We start from the raw sequence: 20687 nt of genomic DNA, 5'->3' as shown, positions 1-20687 counted from the left end.
GTCTCTAAAAATTACATCAGCATACCTACATGCAAATTGCATATCTATCACTGAACTAATTATGCATTAGTGCACATCTGTCTGAAATGTCAGCATACTATCATGGAGTACCATGTAAAAACCTAGCTGGCAAGAGCACAATATGGAATCTTTATATCTTGCTTTGTTTGCACATGGTCAAGCAAAATCACATATAACAAAAAACTGAGTAACACTATAACATGGAAACAATTTGGACAATGTATTCATAACCATCTAAAGAATTAAATATATTTCTAGACATCAGCTAAAATGAGACCTGCAGTGCAACTCAAAGCACATTGTAAATATAAATTTAGGGGGAAAAAGAAAATCTAGCAGTAGGATAGATTCCAAATGCCAAGCGCCCCCTCCCCATCTGGTGGATGAAAATGGGGTTAAAATCATACCATTGGAAGTCCATCAATAGATGATAATGCCATATCAAATATCTTCCTTGCAAGATCAATATTCCCATAAGTGGCCTCACTTCGTGCATATACACCACAAAGTAACAGGTCCTGCACATAAGCAAATATATAGAATAAGGGGGAAAAGGTATAGCAACTCAGCGATAATTGATTGACTAGCCAGTTGCAATATGATTTGAAGATAGATTATGAACTCAATTCAAGACCTAACACACAACAAAAGGACATTTATAAGGTTGATATGCCCAAGTAATAGGTTACAAACCTAGCAAGATAGACAAAAAACTAAACAAGGTTTTAAATACCGATACCAAACTCCATCCCATTTTATCAAAGGCATGATACGGTACTGGTATGGTACCCGCACTGATGGTATGAACAAAAACTAATGGCATTAAGATGATAAAAAACCATCAATACCAATAGTACAGTTAGTAAAGTACCATCAATGCACACTAGTACAGCCATTACATGCCGGTATGAATGCTTTCAGCATCTCAACACCAGTACCAGTGCCAGTTTTGCATTAGAATTGTAGGTTACCTACGGTATAGTCCTGTTCTAGCAGTTTTTGGATCATGAACTAAATTGTCTTCTGGCACAAGGTTATGTAGCTCAATGATAAGAACTGAGCAAATATGTGGCATCTGAAAAGGCATGCTATACGTCAATCCACTAAATGATGCATAGAGAGTAAAAATATTAAGTGTCATGATGATTTAATGTACAAATGTTAAAGTTTCCAAAGACAAACTCCCGAGAATACCCGATAATATAAAAGACAAAAATGCTACACTATCCACATGCCAGTAAATTTAAAACAAAAATAGAGTGGAGTAAGCAAGCCCTCACATGAAAATAATAAAAGAAAGTAAAATTCTGGCACCAGACATTTTTAAATAAAAAAGGGCATAAGGATGACAAATGAGATTCTTGAAATGGGCAAATGCATTGACAATACAAAAAGTACATGCTACAATAGTATATTGATGAGATTCTTGATATGGGCAAATGCATTGACAATACAAAAATTACATGCTACAATACTATATTAAAAGTACCTGTCGATCTCTTTTTAATAGGCTTTTGGCTAAAGTACGTGATGGATTGACAGAAAAAGTTGAAGAACTTTCTTTAGACATAAACAATTCTTCAGCGCTGAGAACAGCTTCTTCCAACAGATGATTGCGTGGAAAAACATTAAGAAAAAGCAAAATTGTGTTTCGAAGGAACTTCATCATATTGGTTCGTCTAGATAAATCACTTGTGCTATGCAAAAGATGCTCCAATTTAGCATGAGCTTCAGTCTTATTCACTAGCCCAAATACAACTCTGAGATCTTCCAAAATAGAATCTGGTACAGTCTCTAAGCTAAGAATCTTTTCAGTCCAACTGGGTCTGTTTGTACATGCCCTGATAAAAAAGGCCACATAACCCCAATTAGAACCCTCAAAATTAATTATGCTGTTAATACTTCAAAATAACGTAAGCATTTATGGATAAAACATGTTAGGTAATTTGTACATCAAATCATTAAAGTTTGCAAATCTTGTCTAAATTTGTAAAAACCATAATAATATAGGCTGCTTATACATAAAACAATTTACAGACATGGAACAAAACTGGTGCAAAACCAAGTCAATTTGAGGTTTGGTTCCGCCAAGTCAAACTGGTCCAAACTGTGGAATTAGGTGGTTCCACTCTGTTTGGACCAGTTCAAGTTATTGGCCCTCCCTTTAGGTTTAAATAAAATTAAAATAATTTAAAAGAAAAAAAGAGGAGAAGGAGGAGGCACCCAAACGCCTTTCTCCTCCCTTTTCTGCTAAGAACATGAATAGAAGTGTGGGAAGTGAAAAAAATCAGGAAACAAAGGATTTTTAGTCGTTTAGAGCCCAAATCCAAGCCAACATCATGTATAATCCCCTTCCTTCCGCCTCTTCATTCTTTTTCTATGCCTAAAATAAACTGAAAATGGCAAAATAAGAGAAAATCATGAAAAAATTTTGTATTAAAGGTGATTTAAGCATTGAAAGAGAAACCATGATTTTTCATTGATCATGTAATTGTGTAGATTAAGAATATATTTCTGATTTAAAAAATAGTATTAAAAAATAAAGTTTGAAAATTGAAAAATAGGTATCATGTTTGGGGGTCTTACTTGCAGTCTCTTCCGGCCCATAAATTTTTTAAATTTGGGCATGGTTATGGTTGTCTGAACTTAAGCCCAAATCCAAGTACATTTCACAAGGGGTGACTAAGGCATACCTATGAGCAGAAAAAAATTATGTGTACTATCTCTATTAGGGTTCTGCATTAATCCAAGTTAAAGTTAATTTTATATATTTTATAACTGAATACTATTTTTTTAAATTAAAATAAATTAAAAATATATAAAGTTTAAAAAATAGAAAGTAATATTCCGAAAAATAGATAATTTAGAAGTATTTTTGCAAGTAATTCAGACATTTTTGCACTACAATATAAATTAAAAATTTTTAAGTGTTCAATAACTTAAAATTTTATAAATTCAACCAAAAAAACATGAAAACAAATAGCAATTTACCTGACTAATTGGGATATATTTTCTAGGACAACATGCATAGCTTTTACATTATTTTGTAAATTACCACATGTTAAGTAAAATTAAATTATAAAAGTCAGTAATATATGTAAAAATAGATAATATCTTTTATTTTAAAAGCATAGATTCATTTTATGTAGTTTGTGGTAATGGAGTTGGTCTATGTCATGTGGCCATCAAGCAACCATACTGATATAAAATAAAATAACATTAAAACAACCTTAAAATCAAATTATCAAGATCTCTAAACCTTAAAATAACCATAATGAAAAAGTGAAAAAACAAAAAAAAAATAGAAAATAGTGAACCGGCACCATACCATTACACTTCTACACACTAAGAGTCAGTATGATCTAATACCATACCATACAAATCTGGCACCAAATCAGTACGGTACTTGGTACCAAGAGTGTAAACCATTTGATAACCAAACCGTCTCATGTATAAAATCTTAGTTTCATCTTCCGACTCCTCTTTTAACCCCATAGACAAAAACAGAATGGAACCAAAATTAAAAGCTGGCCTCCACTGAAATTTGAAAAAAAAAAAATGAATAAAACATCTGGATGTGTGCACATCAGCCAGGATTAAACTGAAAAAAAAAAATTCCAACCAGCAATCACCATACATAATTTTTCAAGCTTGTTTGCATGAAAAAACCTAGACTCATGAAGTCCAAGCCAATCCTTATGGAATCACACTACATTAGCTTATTTAGATACTAAAAACTTTGACAGTATAAAATATTAATTTATGGTCTCCCAAGGTAAATAAGTTCTGCTACACAGCTTCGGTCATATAAGCATGTTTCAGACATTATACTACAGCTGTAACAAAAGCAAGCTAGTTTTGAAATTTACAACAACTGAAGACCAAAGTGGTCACGCACAAAGAAAAATTCTTATGCTTCTTTGTGGAATTAAAGTTGGACTGCAAATCACCCGACTCCAGTTTTTCATTAGATAGTGATGAGTCGGTACAACTAAATAACCAGCAACAAAATCCATTTGATGTTCCAAAACTGAGAGTTCCATTCCTGGTAAGCTTCAAGAAACAATAAATATAAAATGAAGTTCACATCAAAGCAACAATGTCATACCTGGTTCTGGGTGGTGCTATATATAATAATGACTAGAAAATTAATCATAAATAAAATTAAAATCATATAGCTATTCATATATGGATAACTAACCATTGAGAAATCTTGCCACCATAGAAATCAATGAACTGGCACACCAATGAGAAACGAGCCTCCTCTGAAGACAAAGAAAATATGTATTCGCTTACATCTTCAAACAAGATGACCCTTGAAAGTTGTTCATGGCCATCTTTGTCTGGATTATCATCCGGAGGAGATCTTGATTTTCCATCATCACCTTCAGAAATGTAAATCAATGATCAGAGGATGAAATGGTCAGATAAGTAATTAGGTCAAGCAGAATATATCAATAAAGGTCAGGCTAAACCAACCATGAAAAGGAAAGGTTCACCCATCCATGAAGAAAAGAGATAGACCCAAGTACCAGAATGTTCGCGGACAGGCATCCATTGCTCATGGTCCCTTGATAGCTCCTCCTCAGACCATCTATTCCAAGTCTTTGCATCTTTAACCTCACTATTCGGCTCAGCATCTACATTGATTCCAAGCTTCTTTAGTAATGTTTCTATATCATCTTCCAGTGGAGTGTCTTCAGTATCAGGGTTCTCTTCGATCTTTTCATCACCCAGAGAACTCTCCATTGAATTTTCCAGCTCTTTGCTTGTTCCAGTCTTTTTTGATGAAGGGTCAAACCAGCCAGTCCAGCCACCTTCTTCAGTTTCTTGAGGGATTTGTTCTGTAAAAATGTTCTTCCTGTTTAATTCTTCTTTTTCCAGCCACAGGGACCAGCCAAGTGCTCCATCCTCTCCAATTCTGGCACCATCACTATTCCAGAAGTGTTCAAAGAGTCTTTGTTTACTTTGTGAGCTAAGAAGTAGGGATGGGCAAAACAGACTGTACTCTATTTCAGCTTGAAACAATCCAGTTGCTAATTCTTGGTAGCCAGTTTGCCACCCAAACCTGCAAAGGCTTGCAAATATATCAACCAGACCAAGTTCTAGTTGAACCAAGGATGAATCCACTGATTGCAGACTATTAGTTTGACTACCCTGCAGAAGAAAATGTACAGAAGCCAAAAATGATGTGCGACTCACAAAGTTCAAAAATGAGAAACATAAAAAGTAGAAACAAATTACTCTCATAATCTTGTTTTCTTCCATGTAATCAAGATAAAAGTAAAGCAATGAAGAAAGCTAGACATCATCTTCCTCTCAACATCAAATAACACAAGCAAATCTTGCTGCAAGGATGCTAGAAGTACTATCACATATCAAAGTTGAAAGAGAACAAAAAAAAAAACATCTTAAGGAAAAAAAATAAAACCCTCTATTTGATAAAAAAAGATCTACTAACAAACATAATGAGCTTCATCATATCACGTGATGCATGCCACTGCATTATGAAGAGCATGCCATGAACAGCAGGCATTATACCATTAATTTTTGCCACAAATCTGCGCATCTTCATCTGTCTTTCCAATTTAAATAGGAACCATATATGCTTATTTATATATGCATGAGATACATTACTTAAAATCCATAAATTAATATATGCATAATTAAGTGCGCATTGCATTTGCAGATAGTTAATTGCACATTCATTCACATATACAAGATCATCTTAATAAGCTTGAAATAACACATGTTCAAGTAGATAATAAGTTACTTGAGTATATTTAAGCATGCTTGTATTAGATCCTCAGCACGCATATGACTGATGTAAATTAACGACAGCAAAACAAAATTTAAGATGACACACCAAATCTGCAGACTGATCTAAGGGTGGGTGCCTTCTAATGGATAATTGACAAAGAAGAGCAGTTTAAGTATCAAGTCTATTGATGATTAAATAAGGGATTGCAAGAATGTAATGGGAGAGAAAAAGACTTTAAAGTGGTAGCCCAGATAAAATATTTTTATTTCTAGGGATCTCACTCTCAAGATTTATTGACACACCATTTTATTACATATGCGCTCTCTCCTCTTATTCTCTCACGTGCACTCTTTCCTCTTGAGCACTTCTCAAAGAAAACTGATTTAAGCAGTGTAAGTAATGAAAAATGGAAATCTATTTATTAATTCACTTGATATTCCACAACTGAGGTCAACAGGCAATCGGCTAAATCAATTGCATATATGGGGTACCAAAACCATACAGCAAATGCACAAGGTTCAATAAACAGACATTCTAGTATTATTTCATTAATAATGACACATTCAAGAGTTTATACTATCTATTTATTATACCTACACACCCTATGACTCTCTCGAGATAGTTCTTAAGATAGAGAGAAACAAAAGGAATGTATAACTTATAATTTTATAACTGTTATCCCTTTTTATTGCATACACCCCCCTCATAACAAAGATTGTTTATTCCACAGCAGAGGAATGTGGCCATCAGCTTTCACTGTCATAAGGTAAAGTATATCCGAATGATAGCACTAGCAACAGTGGGCACCTCTTGAGGGTTAAATGGCATAGCATAGTCAAAATGACTTTAACTGCCCCCCCCCCCCCAACAACCTTTCTCTCATATACATATATAGCTAGATTTCGCTAGAGTCTAATGGATCTCCACTCAAACTCAGTCAGGTCTACATTGGACAATAGAGATCCCATATTGATGATCCGAGCTATTGGATGGGATCTACAACCTCTAAATTGCTTACATATCAAAAATCATGTGATTTGCATATGTTTTTGGATCACTTGATGCATAAACTAGGGGTCTCAAAATCACATGATTTTTTATACAAACAATTTAGAGATAATAGTTCACATCCAATAATTTGGATCATTCATATGAGATCCCTATCATCCAATATAGACTTGACTGGATTAGAGTGGAGATTCACTCAAGTGTAGTCCAATCCAGCTATATATATAAATAGCTGCCAATGACAACATGGCTAAGCAAACCTTATTACTGAACCCCGAGTACCACCAACAAAAAACATCAGAGTGCAGGCATAACTCCTTGACTCTATTAAGCATTATAATAGTATCATATACAACTTTCCCTTTAGAGTTCTATTAGAGAAGCAATCTTCTTCACGACATGTTCTCCCCAAAGTCAAGAAAAGATAAATTTTTGCAAGAAAAACTTGGGAAAGCTGGCAATGGGCCAAACTCAGATATTCTGCTTGATATATCAAAATTAAAGATTTTTGACAATTTGCTTGAACTTTAAAATAAATAAACTAACCCTTAAGGCATGAGGGCCAATTAACAGATGAACTGGAAACAACATATGATACCAGGTCACTGTCCGTGCATCAATGTAAACACACAGATATAGATTAATTGGTCAAATAACGAAGTGTGAAGTATTAAATAGGAAGCCTTGCAGACCTGCCAAGCTTTTCATGGCATGCAACAGTATAGATGTAGTTCATCATGCTTGTTGAACTTTGTTCATTGACAGCTACGAAAAGTTAGAAGTTCTATAAACTCATAATCCATAAACTAAAATATGATCAGCAGTAAGCTTTCAAATATGAAGATATGAACAAAATAACATAAACTGAAATCTAGCAGACTTGTTTTAAAGAAATGATTAAATGCAAAATATAGAACCTGCCTACAGAGCTTGCTGCAAGCTGAAGATATAGCCTGGATGGCATGAGCAAAGATTTTCCTGACTTCAGAAACCTTGAACCGGGAGAACTCTCCTTGGCAGAGAAGTAAAAACTCCTTCCACAGCTTACAACTATCAGAATGCTGCATCAGTATTTTCTCCCACTTTCCTATAAGAGCATCAGTACTATCTCTTCCCTGGTAAGACTTCAGAAGGCAAAGCAACAGTTCCTCATTATCTGGATTAAGCTCCACAGCCTTCTCTAATATACCGATCTTCTTCTCAAGAGTCTGCAAGCGAGCTGCTTTTTGAGGTTGAGTACTTGCGATTTTATCCTAGGTTTCAGGATGAAAATTAATTCTAGATCAGCCAATTACAGCTTGAAGAAAAAGCCAACACAAAGTAGCAAATAGAGTGAGAAATGTTTGAAATGTAGTTCAATCAGGTCACAACAGATTTCAAGAAGCTAAGCACATTCATAATAACACTAAGTAATATGAACTGCCAAAGAAGATGGAATAGATAGGTTTATAACATTTCTCTTTCTTCAGCCCTACATTTTTGACTCACATATGGACCAATATGTCAGTTACATACCTGAAATTCAGCAAAGGCTAACCAAACTTTTTCATCATGAGGAAATTCCCTGGACATTTTGTTCAACTCTCTCGTTCTTTGGATTAATTCATCTTCCCAAGACTCCTCAACCTCTCCCTTTGTTATTGAAACATTTTTAACAATTTCAGGAGAAGAATGCAGCTCTGCTAGAGGGATAAATTCTCCAGGAATCATTGAAGGTGTCTTCTCAACAATCTTCACATGCTTGAAACCCTTGTTTCGTTCCAAGGCAATATATTTCACTGAATAATATCGGCCTCCTGCTCTCACTTTACTGTCCAGTATATCAAGATCTCCATCTACATCCACACATGAGTTTGAAGGTTTCCAACAATAAAACAATTGCTCATTAATCCCAGAAAATTCTGTCCTATTCTGGAGCTTGTATCGTGCAACATCCATTCTGCAATTTTCGTTTTGCAATCAGGGAAGTCAAATTAACAATTAAAATGTTTGATCTCCTTGAACTTTTCTTGAACAAATTATACAAACTCAGGAATTTCACATTTTTCACTCAAAAAATAATGGTGGCATAGAAAAACTTAACCACAGAAGAACGATGCCATGAGTATACAAGGCAACACTGATGTTGAATGAACAAGAACAGCAAACTATGTGAATCAATGAATAAAGCAACACTCAGATGTATGAGTATGACAATTAGATGACTTTGACTCCCACCTCCAAATAAAGCATAATGCCAGTATAACGACAAACTAAATCCAACGATGTTAACAAGCATATGTAAAAGCAAATTTCAGTTTTCTATAAAGCCATTTAAAGTTGCAATCACAGTCATACATTCTGTTCTATAAGGAAGAGGAAGTGGTCTACAAAGAAATAAGAAAGAAGGTTGAGAAACCATTTAAAATGTTGATGATGACTCTACCTTGAGCAGAACATATGTTGAGTCCACTGCGAAAACAGGGAAAAAATGATCGCCTTCATTTTTTACATCTATACCCATACAAGTACATTATAGCAAATAGTACAGAGACCAAGCAACTTTTAAATGTAATACAATCAACAATAGGTCACGCTTGATACATTTTATAGATTGCAGAAGCCAAAGGTAAGGTGTTTAATGTCTCAAAGTGGCACAAATAAGCCTCGTTGTGCAAAATACAAGTTTTATGCATTGTCCTTTAAAAGAAACAATGTATTTTATACAATTCTCTTAAGGATCCGAGATTGCATTAACTTGCACATCTTTCACATCAAATATATCAAAAAGTACATCAGTTTGGTTTATTTGAATAAGTATATGACAAGCTCTAATTGTAGCAAAGTCATGGAAAAATAAATAAATGACATGCATGCATGCATGTATATGTATGTATATATGTATATGTATATATGTGTATATGTGTATATGTGTATGTGTGTGTGTGTGTGTGTGTGTGTGTGTGTCCATCTATATATATATACACGCCCCTGCTGGTTGTGGACAGAATGCCCAATATGCATGCCTTTAAACTATAAAAGGCATATGGTATGAAGGAACCTGGAATAAGAACAAGAACAATTTTCACTCTGAATATATAACTAATCAAGGATTCTTTAAGGCTTCCTGACTCAAATAGGAGTTATGGACTTAAAAATCCTCTGCAACTATAAAATTAATATAAATTTTCTTATTGAATATGATTCACTAATAGGATCGATAAGAATTCCTTTACAATGTATTAGCAGCTTCCTATAATTAATAAATCAGAAAAGGAAATTATAGGTAACATATTATTCAAATAATGGCAACAGCCAAACATTGTGAGCTATTAATCTAGACTTAACTTATGATACATTTGATGCTATAAAAGTTTCCCTATCTTCTAAAGCAAACCCCACTTCCATTTTGGAGACAGAGCAGAAGTCAAGGTTTGATCTTTAGTACACATTTGATATAAAACAGAGTAGCTGATGGGATCTAATCAATGGAAATTCTAGAATGTTTAACTGAAACAAGATACCACACCAGACATGATCTTGAGAAAACTTAATGATCTAGACCAATAACATGGACTCAGGTACATGTGTCTGGTGCAGATATGTTTGAGCATCAGATTCTTCCCACGTCTAAGAATTTCTTCTCATAGACTTGTATCCAAGTGTAAAACAAACAAAAATGTTCTAATTTTCTGGATAGGCTAAAATTAAGACTTTAAGGTAATGCAAACCAAGGACTCAAGTGATGTCCCATGGGACACCAGGGCAAGATGCCATTCCGAGTGTCGGGCAGAACCATCCTGCCATTGTGCTGGTATCCCGGTCAACATGTTTTAGGACATCCCCTATTCCCAGTGTCCGGACCGATAGGGACAGCAGCACGTCTCCTTCCATAGGAAAATCAGGACAACCCTATCCCACAAGACTTAAAACCTTGAAACAAACAAATCTTAGCATGTTAAATTGTTGAGTGATTGAGTACCCAATGCCAAGAGCTAATGAATTCTGGAAGAATATTACTAATAACACAGTATATCAAAGATATGACTCAGATATTAATGACCTTTAAATTAATGATTCTACCATTGCAATCCTTCCAGAATTGATGATGAGACATCTACTCAAGTGAGAGAGTTGATCGTGAGAAAAGTTTTCCTTCATTTGGACATCAACAAATTTCTTCGTGTATTTTTAATTAAAAATTCTGTTGTGTAATATGGATAGAATTATTATTTACTTTTAGTGGTAACATTATAATTTTGAGCACTGCCATGAGATAAGAGGCATTGGCAATTGATGCCTTCATTGACATCAAACAGATGCATTGTTTAAAAAAGAATGGTAAAGATCAAATAAATATGATTTGCAACATTAAGAACCACCACAGAAATCTGATGCATCGCTAAAATCTGAAGCATGTGGAGGCAACATTTTAGCGTATTAACTGCAATCATCTTTACCAAGAAAAGTGACATTGATTTAAGAGATTCAAAGAACAAATCTATAGGAGTTTGTTCTATTGAAATGTCTATCATCAAATAAACTGGAGAACAATCAGGACATTTTTTACCTCTGATATGTAATCGCTCTTCAATATGTCACATAGAATTCCAAGTTACATGTTCTTATTCATCTTGGAAATATTTCGAATTGCTGCAAACATAGACTTCTAAGTTTTGCATTCTCATTCATCTAAGGAAATATGTCAAAGTGCTGCAAGCATTGTTGTAACTCTTCCAATGCACCATTTAGTACCAGCACAATCATGTGATCAGCATAACCCTTAAAATTCAAAATTTATCTATGATGGAATCACAGCTTTCACTATTCAGATAAGACTTCATTCCGGAATGAAAAAAGAGTAAGCAACATAGTTATGCAAAAACAAAAATATGATGGGAAAGATGAAGAACTAAAAGCTCAATGAGATACTAAGAGACGGTTGGCAACCCTAAGACCCTGAAGGAATACTTATGAGAAGTCCAGCTCAAAATATGAGGGTCCACTGTGCAAACATAATTGTTGAAGTTTTTTGGTTAAATTATGGTGATGTTATGGTCATTGGAGTACATGTATTTAAAGTATTGTCCCTTATAATTGGCCTTAATAGTATATCAGTCCTAATTTCATAATCTCATGATGCAGTTCTTAAAGTCATTGGATGCATTATAGACATTTGATACTCTGGTCATCTAATGTGACAAAGTTTCTTTAGCACATCTGGATTACATGTGATAACAAGCAAATATTGGATTGATTTCTCTTTTCAAGTAGTACAGAAAATAATTTAAAGCAAAGTATCATATCTAAGTTTCTAACTAATATCAAAGCATCCATAAGGTCAGTCCAAGCTTTATTTTTGTTCTTTTTTAATACTTTGCCATCTTTTATATTTTAGGAAGACATTGGCATAGGCCACTCGGGCCCTTGCCACCTATTCCCTTACCATTTCCATGAATTGTGAATGGCTTTCACGTTAGATTTCGTTTTTTAAGTGTTGAGAACTATCCATTCACTTCAAGAGATACAAGGTGCAAACAGAAATTTTGAAGTTGATCTAAAGGTGTTCAAGTATGATCAAGCATGCAAAGAAGGCCTACAGATGAAATTATATATGATCCCTCATTGCCTCAACCTTGACAAGTTAGTTGTTCATGTACTTTCTAGACCAGATTTGGGTCAATTAATTCTATTATTGCATAAATTGTTAATTTCGGAAACCATGTGTCAAATATTTTATTAATTTTATTGAGCAAAATTGAATTCATTTTTTTAATTTGGACTAAATAACAATATTGATAGAAATTACTTAGTCAACACAAAGAACTAGTTACCATGATCAAACAAGTATAGAAGACATCCTAAGCAAAAATTTTGAAAAGTATATCTTCCATGATATTCTGTACCGGCCCGAACCAGCCGATACACCCCATACTGTACTGTGCCGTACCGATGGAAACTGATCCAGTTCATACCGGATTTTCAGAAAATGACATGAACTGGATCAAACCGGTCGGTTCGGTACGGTATCGGCCTGAACCGCCCTATAACGGACGGTTTGGTCCGGTTCGGTACGATTCAGGCCGTTTTAGTCCATTTCAGCTCGATTTTCTTTTTTTTTTGTTGTTGTTGTTTGGTGGGATTTTTTTGATTTTTTATATCCGGTACAGTACCATATCGTACTGTACCGGTGGCAATCGGCATGGATTCCAATACCGAGTCCGCGCGAACTTTGATATCTTCCATCTATTATGATTGATTGCAAATCCAAAGAATAACACTAATCTCATACTTCTCTTCCTAAATATTCTCTTTAAAAGAAAATTCAAACTCCATCAGAAAAAACTTCATCTAGCTCAAACACTAGTGAGAAACCAACCTTAATTATCCTATGCTCTTCCCAACGTACCTCAGCAACAATAGCTCACTCAAGCAATCATTACTTCCTATTCTTTGATCATTACCTCGTGCTTAAAACCATGACAAATGGCACCAGTATTATCATTCTCACTTATCTAGTCACCTCTTTCTACATGTCCAAATTTCTCATGACAGTATTTTTTTCAAATATATACAGAAACACTATCAAAATACCGTGGAATAACGGATGAATCCAACAAGAAGTGGACTGAGCCTTTTCACTGATTAGTTCTAAGGCCAAAAGCTTTCTTTAACAAACATTTCATTAGAAATTACTACCAGAACTGATATTACCTATAGGCCTGTTAGGCATTGTTGTCTTTTTTCTGTCTCTTCACAAATCAGGGAAACATCACAATGAATAATGTTGAAGATAGCATTTGCACGAAACTTCTGCTATCCCTTGCCTTTATTTTCACTCTTTTTTGAAAGCAATAATGCTTTGCTTCCTAAAGCTCTAAAGATTTTACAAAAAAAAAAAAAAAATTCTCATACATACCGTTTCATTTTTCCTCTTGGAATTTTGAAAAAAAAAAACAGAAACCGAGAGCAGTACCAAACGAGAGTTAAACAAAAGGAGTGTTTTAAAATCGATTTTCCACCAAACCATTTCAATCCTAAATGAAGGCAAAATCGAAGCTTTATATAAAGGAAAACATACCTATAGAGACTCCCAAAGGCCAAATTATCCCTATCCCCACGAAGATCGAAGTAGTAATCCTTGGCGGGCTTGGTGTCAGACCCAACCCAGGCTCGAACCCCCGACTTCCTCGAAGCGCCGTCATCCCACCCCTCCCCCTCCCTCCTCCTCCTCTTCTTCTTCCTCCTCCCTTCTTTGCGCTTCGACCGCCGATGCTCTTCCGACGAGGACGCCGAGGGCGAGGACGCCACCAGATCGTACGTCGGCAGCCGCTCCGAAGGGGCCGCCTCGGCGGCGGCCTCGTCCTCGGAGTCGGAGTCCTGCCGGAAGGAGGCGACGGCGGCGGCTCCGCCGGACCCCGTCAGGGAGGAGACGTCGAAGGTGAAGCTGGGGTTGGAGAGCCACTGCGGGGCAGTGGAGGAGCTTGGGGGAGGCAAAGAAGGGTTTGAGGAGAGGGGGAAGACCGGGAACAAGGAAGGGGTTGGGGAATTTGGTCGGGCTTCTTCTCCTCGGCCTCCTTCGTCTGTTCTTCCTTCCCTGTTCTTCTCGGCGTCGGGCTCCATGTCGGGTTTCGTTGCTTCGCTTGAGATGGCGATGGGATGAGGCGAGCCGCCCAGCCCCTTTTAGAAGGAGCTGTCGAGAAAGTAGAAATCACCGCTGAAGCCGCGGCTTGCTGTGCGCGACTCGGCAGCCGACCGCAGAAGCGAACCCGCAAACAGAGAGTTTTATCATATTACGAGAAAGTCGCATATGGCACGTGAATAGTGAACGTGAGAGAGGTATGCATTGCAAATCTTAAAAATATGGATTGTAAGAATTCATTTATTATCTTCTTTTATTTCTATATTGTATTTTAAATTTTTGTTTTTTTTTAAAGATTAAAAGTTTTTTTCTTATTTTGACTTGGATATCTCCAAAGGTTTAAGAAAATATAAAATTATTTATGTCATAGAAAGAAGTATATGTAGAAATTAAAAAAATAATATTTAAAGTTGGATATTTTTTTTCTTACATATTTAATGCATCATGCAGATCCGTAATCTACTTTATGAAAAATAAAAAAAAAAATTTCTCAATAAGAAAGCACAAGTCTAAGAGATAAAATATAAAATATAATACTTCTCATCTATCGCGATCTATCTATCATATAAAAAGATATTTCATGAGTTTACCTACTTTCTAAGGTTTGAAGAATGTGATAAGTTTTGCTACTTAAATTACTAACACAAAGAAAGTATGATTTTTTAGCAACTATAAATATGTTGTGCTCATGCATTACTATATTAATCTTAATCTTTTAATTTTAAAGTCCATCTATGCTACACTATTAGTAAAAGTTATTTCAATGAGTGAGAAAGAGCGACTTAGTGAGAGAGAAGTTAAGATTTTGCCCAACCCCTCCACAGGGAGGTTGTTGATGCTGGTAAGATCTCCCATGGACCTTGATCCGATGGCCTCTTTTAGAGTCTCATCCAATCGACCATCCAATACTTAGAGAAAGGATAAAGGAGTGGCTGAGCCACCCTCTCAGCTAGCCACAGATCATCCATCTGACTCAGGAAGGATCTAGTTTCAGGTCGTTCAAGGAAACCATCGCTTTCATTGAGAGATGGTGAGAGTTGTTGAGAAAGATATTCATGCACTTAAGGAGAAATTTATTGAGATTATGGTATTCATTGAGGTTGACTTGTAAAAAACTATAAAGAGATGCAAATCAGCAACAATTGGCGAGTTCTTTGAGCAAGGATTTCCAATTAAGTTTATATAACAAGAATTGAAGCTTTTGGTGAGCTATTGAAGGCGACTTCCAGATACTATCATTCTCTAAGGGCTTCTTTCTGTTTTATTTTCCTTCTGAAGATGTCCAGGTTAGGGTTATGGAAAGAGGACCTTGGTCTCTTGCAAGCCAACTTCTTGCTTTCAAAGCATGGCATCCTTTCAAACCAAGCAAGAACTCTAGTCCAAATGTTCATGTTTGGCTAAAAATGCTCAATCTTCCTCTGGATATTTGGGATAAAAATCTTATCATGAAAATAACTTCAAAAGTAGATAAATCAAAGATTTTAGATAACTGGACTGTTATGATAGCCAGATTGAGATTTGCCCATATTTGTGTGAATTTAGATCTTACTAAACCTCTCTGCCCAAAAAACTAGAGCCAAATTAAAGATGAAACAATGTGACAAGAATTTATTTACAAAGATTTACCTGATCTTTGTTATGGTTGTCATTTAGTCTTAATGACAAGATGTTATATGGACCTTGGATCAGAGCCTCTCAAGTGCAGGTGCCTTCAGATACTGCCAAATAGGGACGATGTTCTTCGATACTTCCAGAAGCATCAAAGCCCTCAAGCACTACTTGGCAATTTGTTCATAAAAGGTCTCCACAGAAGTGTCCACCTCAAGAAGATACATCTTCTGACACCTCATTTGCAACCCTTAAAGGATCTTGATTTGCCCCTTTAGTCAATCTAGAAACTTTGGATCCTTCAGACACTATGCTAATGGATATCCATTTCCTTCACTTGGAGATTAGCATACAAAAGGCAAAGCGGAATCTTCTCCAATTAAATCACCAAACTCTAATTGATCTTTTGGTTCTGAATCATCTCCTCAAACTAAGATCATAGTTTGTGAGAAGTAGCCAAATGGATCATCTCCCAACAAATTATCTTTGGCTTTGATTCTATACCCCAAGGGTCCTAGCAAGAAAGATATTTGGCAATCAGTGATCAACCCTAACCCTCATACTAGTTGGAGAGATCTACTAATGATGCCCCTATGCTTCATACTATGATCCTAGAGGTTAGATCCATTATTACTATCAAATCAACAGCTGCAACCAAAATCATATCATCTACCCCTATTTTATCTTCAAATCATCTGCATGAATCCTCTAGTATGGTGTATATTTCATCTTCCTTATCAACTTTACACCCAACATCAGATCGTAATATTTAATCTCATGATTCTATTTTTGACAAATTGCAATAAGTTTTGGAGTCTCATGGTCAACTTAAAGGGTCAATAGAAGAGTCGAAGCTACCTAGTGACAAAGGATAGCTTTCTTCTACCTCTCAATCTCAATGAAACTTATATGGAATTGCAAGGGTGCTGCTAAAGCATCCTTCGTAAGGTATTCTAACCTTTACTATTTTACTGCAACGTGGTTGGATGAAGGCTTCTTGTCTCGAATAGAATGTGTTATGACCCTAGATGGGATCGTTATACAATTCCTTGACAAGGTCTTTCTGGAGAAATCATAGTAATTAGAGAAAATATTTAAGGCAAATCAATTTTATCCACACTAATAGATAAGTTTATTTTAGTATTATTTCATCTCCTTCTTGCCCTCCTTGGATATTAGGAGTGGTCTATGCTAACACTAATAGAATTTGTCATAGGATGATTTGAAATTTGTTACCTAAGTGCTTAGCTTGGGCCATCCTATACTACTGGATGATTTCAATTTTCTTCTCTCTACCCAAGATAATAAGAGGTAAAACTTTTTGAGCTGATAGAGATGTAAAAGAATTTTGAGCTTTTGTTTCCTCTTCGAGCTTAATTGATCTTGGTCATCAGGGCCCTAGATTTATATAGTGTAATAATCAACAAGATTTAATATGGGTTTGGGAATGCCTTGACAGAGCTTTTTCTTCAAACAATTGGTTTGATCTCTATCTTGATACTCATGTTCAACACTTATTGCATTTTACTTCTGACTACTGTCCTATTTTGCTGACTATTATCATTGACCCTTATAGTATTATAACTTGTGAAAATTCTATAATGGGACTTAGACTGTCATTCGGAAGGCCTCGAAGGGTGCTTATCATCTTCCACCTAATCTGAGGGTATCCATACTCCTCTCTCAAGCCAAACACAAACTTCAACATTACAATCATTATCATATAGGCAACATTTTCTCATAAAGTCAGCTCTTTATATTAGCAAATTCTATCTCTTCAAACTATGAAAGTACAAACCGATACTCTCTTACATAGTGATTATATGCAACTAATGCGACTCTTAAGTGAGTATCACAAATTGCTGATTATTCAAGAAAACTTTTGAAGATAGAAGTCTAGAATTGTCTGGCTCTGGGAAGGGGATGCTAACATGAAATTCTTCCATCAAGCTACTATTATTAGGCATTGATGGAATAGAATTTTTGCTTTGAAATCCTGTCAAGGTCAATGGCTAGATGGAGAAGCAGCTGTCCACATGGAACTGCTCACTTATTTTCAAAGCAATGGGAGTTTTGTCATCAATTTTAGGATATCTAGTTGCCCCTACTTTCCCTACTTCAACTACTATCACTTATGAACAAAATTAAACTCTTGTTACCCCTATCACTGAGGAGGAAATCAGTTAGGCCTACTTACTTTGAATACTGACAAAGCTCTAGAATCTAATAGTTTTTCAATCTCCTTTTGGGATTACTAGTATGTAATTCATAAAGAGATAGTTCAGGGTGTTCTCTATTTCCTTTAATCTTTAAAAATGACTTGACTTGGAAGCAATTCTTGGTTGCTTTAATCCCTAAAGTATCTGACCCTATTCATGCTTCTGATTTTAGGCCAATTAGCCTCTACAATACAATTTACAAGTTGGTTGCTAATATACTCCTTCGTTGCCTCAAGCTTGTAATGCCATATCTTATTTACAAGTTGGTAGCTAGAGTATCATAAAAAATATTCTTTTCTTCAGGAGCTTATGCACTCTCTTCATCTTGCACCCTTATCGCATACCCTTTTAATGGTCAAAGTTAATATGGAAAAGGTTTTTTATGGGATCCAGTGGCCTTATTTGGAAAGTGTTCTTTAGCATTTTGGCTTTGATAATCAATTCATTCATTGGATCTTAGTTTGTGTTAAACATCCTTAATTCTCTTTGCTTGTAAATGGCCAATCAACTTATTAATTTCTCACTTACTCTGGCCTTCGCCAAGGGTGCTTCTCTCTCCGCTCTTTTTTATTATGTGTTCAAAAATGCTATCTTTTTTTTTGCAAGGGGCTATTCATACTGGTCTTCTTAGAGCTTATCAACCTGTAGCTCAGGAGCCTATTGTCTCTTATGTCTTCTTTGCTGATGATCGTATTCTCCTAGCCGAAGCTACTACTTAAGATGCTTTATTCCTTAAGCTAGTTTTGGAAGCATATTACCACTATTTGGGCCAACAAATTAATATCTCCAAATCCTATCTCATTTATAGCCCCTCCATCACACCTGAGATCAAGTGTTTTATCTCTTCTATTTTTCATATGCCTTAGAAACCAAATGTTTGAAGGTATCTTGGAGTTCATATTTTTGTCTCTAAGCTTTATACCATAAACTTTGCTTTTCTCATTGATAAAATTCTTACAAAGCTTGCAGAGTGTGATAAGTGACATATTTTTATATTTATTATAGGTATTTTTGATATTTTATAGTGCTAACATCTTCTAAAAAATCTAATTTCATAAATAAATTAATTTTTTTATAAAAATAAATAATTTTAAAAAATATAAAATTAGAGCATATTTATGAAAAATAGATGTCAATTTAATTGAGCAATTTTAAGTACTAAAATGATGAAGAATTATTGAGTAATTTAATACATAATTTTTTCTATTTTTCAGAAATAAATTGAAGTAAAAATCAAGCTAAAATATCCTAAAAATTAATTTTTATAGCCTTCGGTGTATGATGGACCGACCGCTCGATCCACAGATTCGATGGCATGGTCCATCGAAATAGTTCATGATGTTTGGCTCAGTCACGGTGAACGAAGCATTTTCGCACGAACGAATGGTGGAGATCGCTCTAGATACGTGATCGGACGGTTGAGGTTAGTTGTTTCATATCTAACGGTGGTGGCCCACTACAAATGCACGATCCGATGGTCTAAATTAATCTCGAACTAGATCCAACAGTCCACATTCATTGTCAGTTGAAAACTAATCAGAAGAAGAATTTCTATGCACGATCCAATGGCTAGAAATCCATCCGAAGTCGATCTAACAGCTGACGCATTTTCAACTGAGAATAGGAGATAAAAAGTGCTGATCAATGGTCCAGATTTCATTCGATATGCGATCGGATGGTCAGCATCATTTTTGACTGTGATAAGGATTTGATCTATATTTTTTGGGCTGATCTGGGTGGTCCAACAAAGATCTGACAGTCAAAATTAATTCATACGGATATTATACGATTTTTAAGGATTTTAGGACTCTTTTACTATAAAAAAAAATAAAAATTCATTTATAAATAGGGGGTCCAAAAATAAGAGTGAAAAGGAGAAAAAAATTAGTAGAAACATGAGAAAAAAATTAGAAGTCCGGAAATAAGAGTAAAGAGGAGAAAAAAATCAGTAGAATATGAGAAAAAATTAGAGAAAAAAATTAGGGAGGTTTAGGGATCCAAGAACAGAAAATAGAGGCAGCAGTAAGCATCGAAAGAGAAAGAACAGGAGCGAAAGCAGAATAAAATTTTTATTTTATTATTTTAGATCCTAAAAAAGAGAGAATATGGAGCTAGAGATCTTAATGCGTGGCTAAATCCTTCAACCTAGGAATACGATGAAGCTTGTAAATGAATTTTTATTTTCTTTCTTGTATTTAATTTTCATATAATAAAATTATACTTTTATTTTATATCTTTTTATTATGAGTATTGATCTAGCCTACATGGCCTAAACTATCCATTGATGTGCCATAATCCCTAGATATGGTACGTGCCTAGGAGAGATAGATCGTGGTATGTTAGATTAAATCTTATATCTTGTAATTGAATTTAGATAGTTTATACTCTAATAGGATGAGCCGTGATCTACTGATACAGTTTGTTCTCCTTAGAGATAAGCTAGACTAAT

General features: G+C 35.2%; 1 protein-coding gene across 1 annotated transcript in view; it reads right to left on the bottom strand.

The window, feature by feature from the left end:
* The window catches only part of LOC105041911 (uncharacterized), a 37149-nt gene extending 22634 nt beyond the window's left edge, over positions 1–14515 (bottom strand). Inside the window, 7 exon segments of the mRNA XM_010918978.4 lie at positions 429–539; positions 1511–1862; positions 4223–4406; positions 4554–5178; positions 7708–8043; positions 8306–8729; positions 13851–14515. Of these exon segments, the coding sequence (XP_010917280.2) occupies positions 429–539; positions 1511–1862; positions 4223–4406; positions 4554–5178; positions 7708–8043; positions 8306–8729; positions 13851–14392 (2574 nt within the window). The 5' untranslated portion in view covers positions 14393–14515.
* Between the last annotated feature and the right edge of the window lie 6172 nt (positions 14516–20687).

The sequence above is a fragment of the Elaeis guineensis genome, chromosome 3 (assembly GCF_000442705.2).
Source record: "Elaeis guineensis isolate ETL-2024a chromosome 3, EG11, whole genome shotgun sequence".
NCBI classification, from domain to species: domain Eukaryota; kingdom Viridiplantae; phylum Streptophyta; class Magnoliopsida; order Arecales; family Arecaceae; genus Elaeis; species Elaeis guineensis.
The sequence above is the reverse complement of the archived record's forward strand: the minus strand, read 5'-3'. Positions and strand labels throughout refer to the sequence as shown.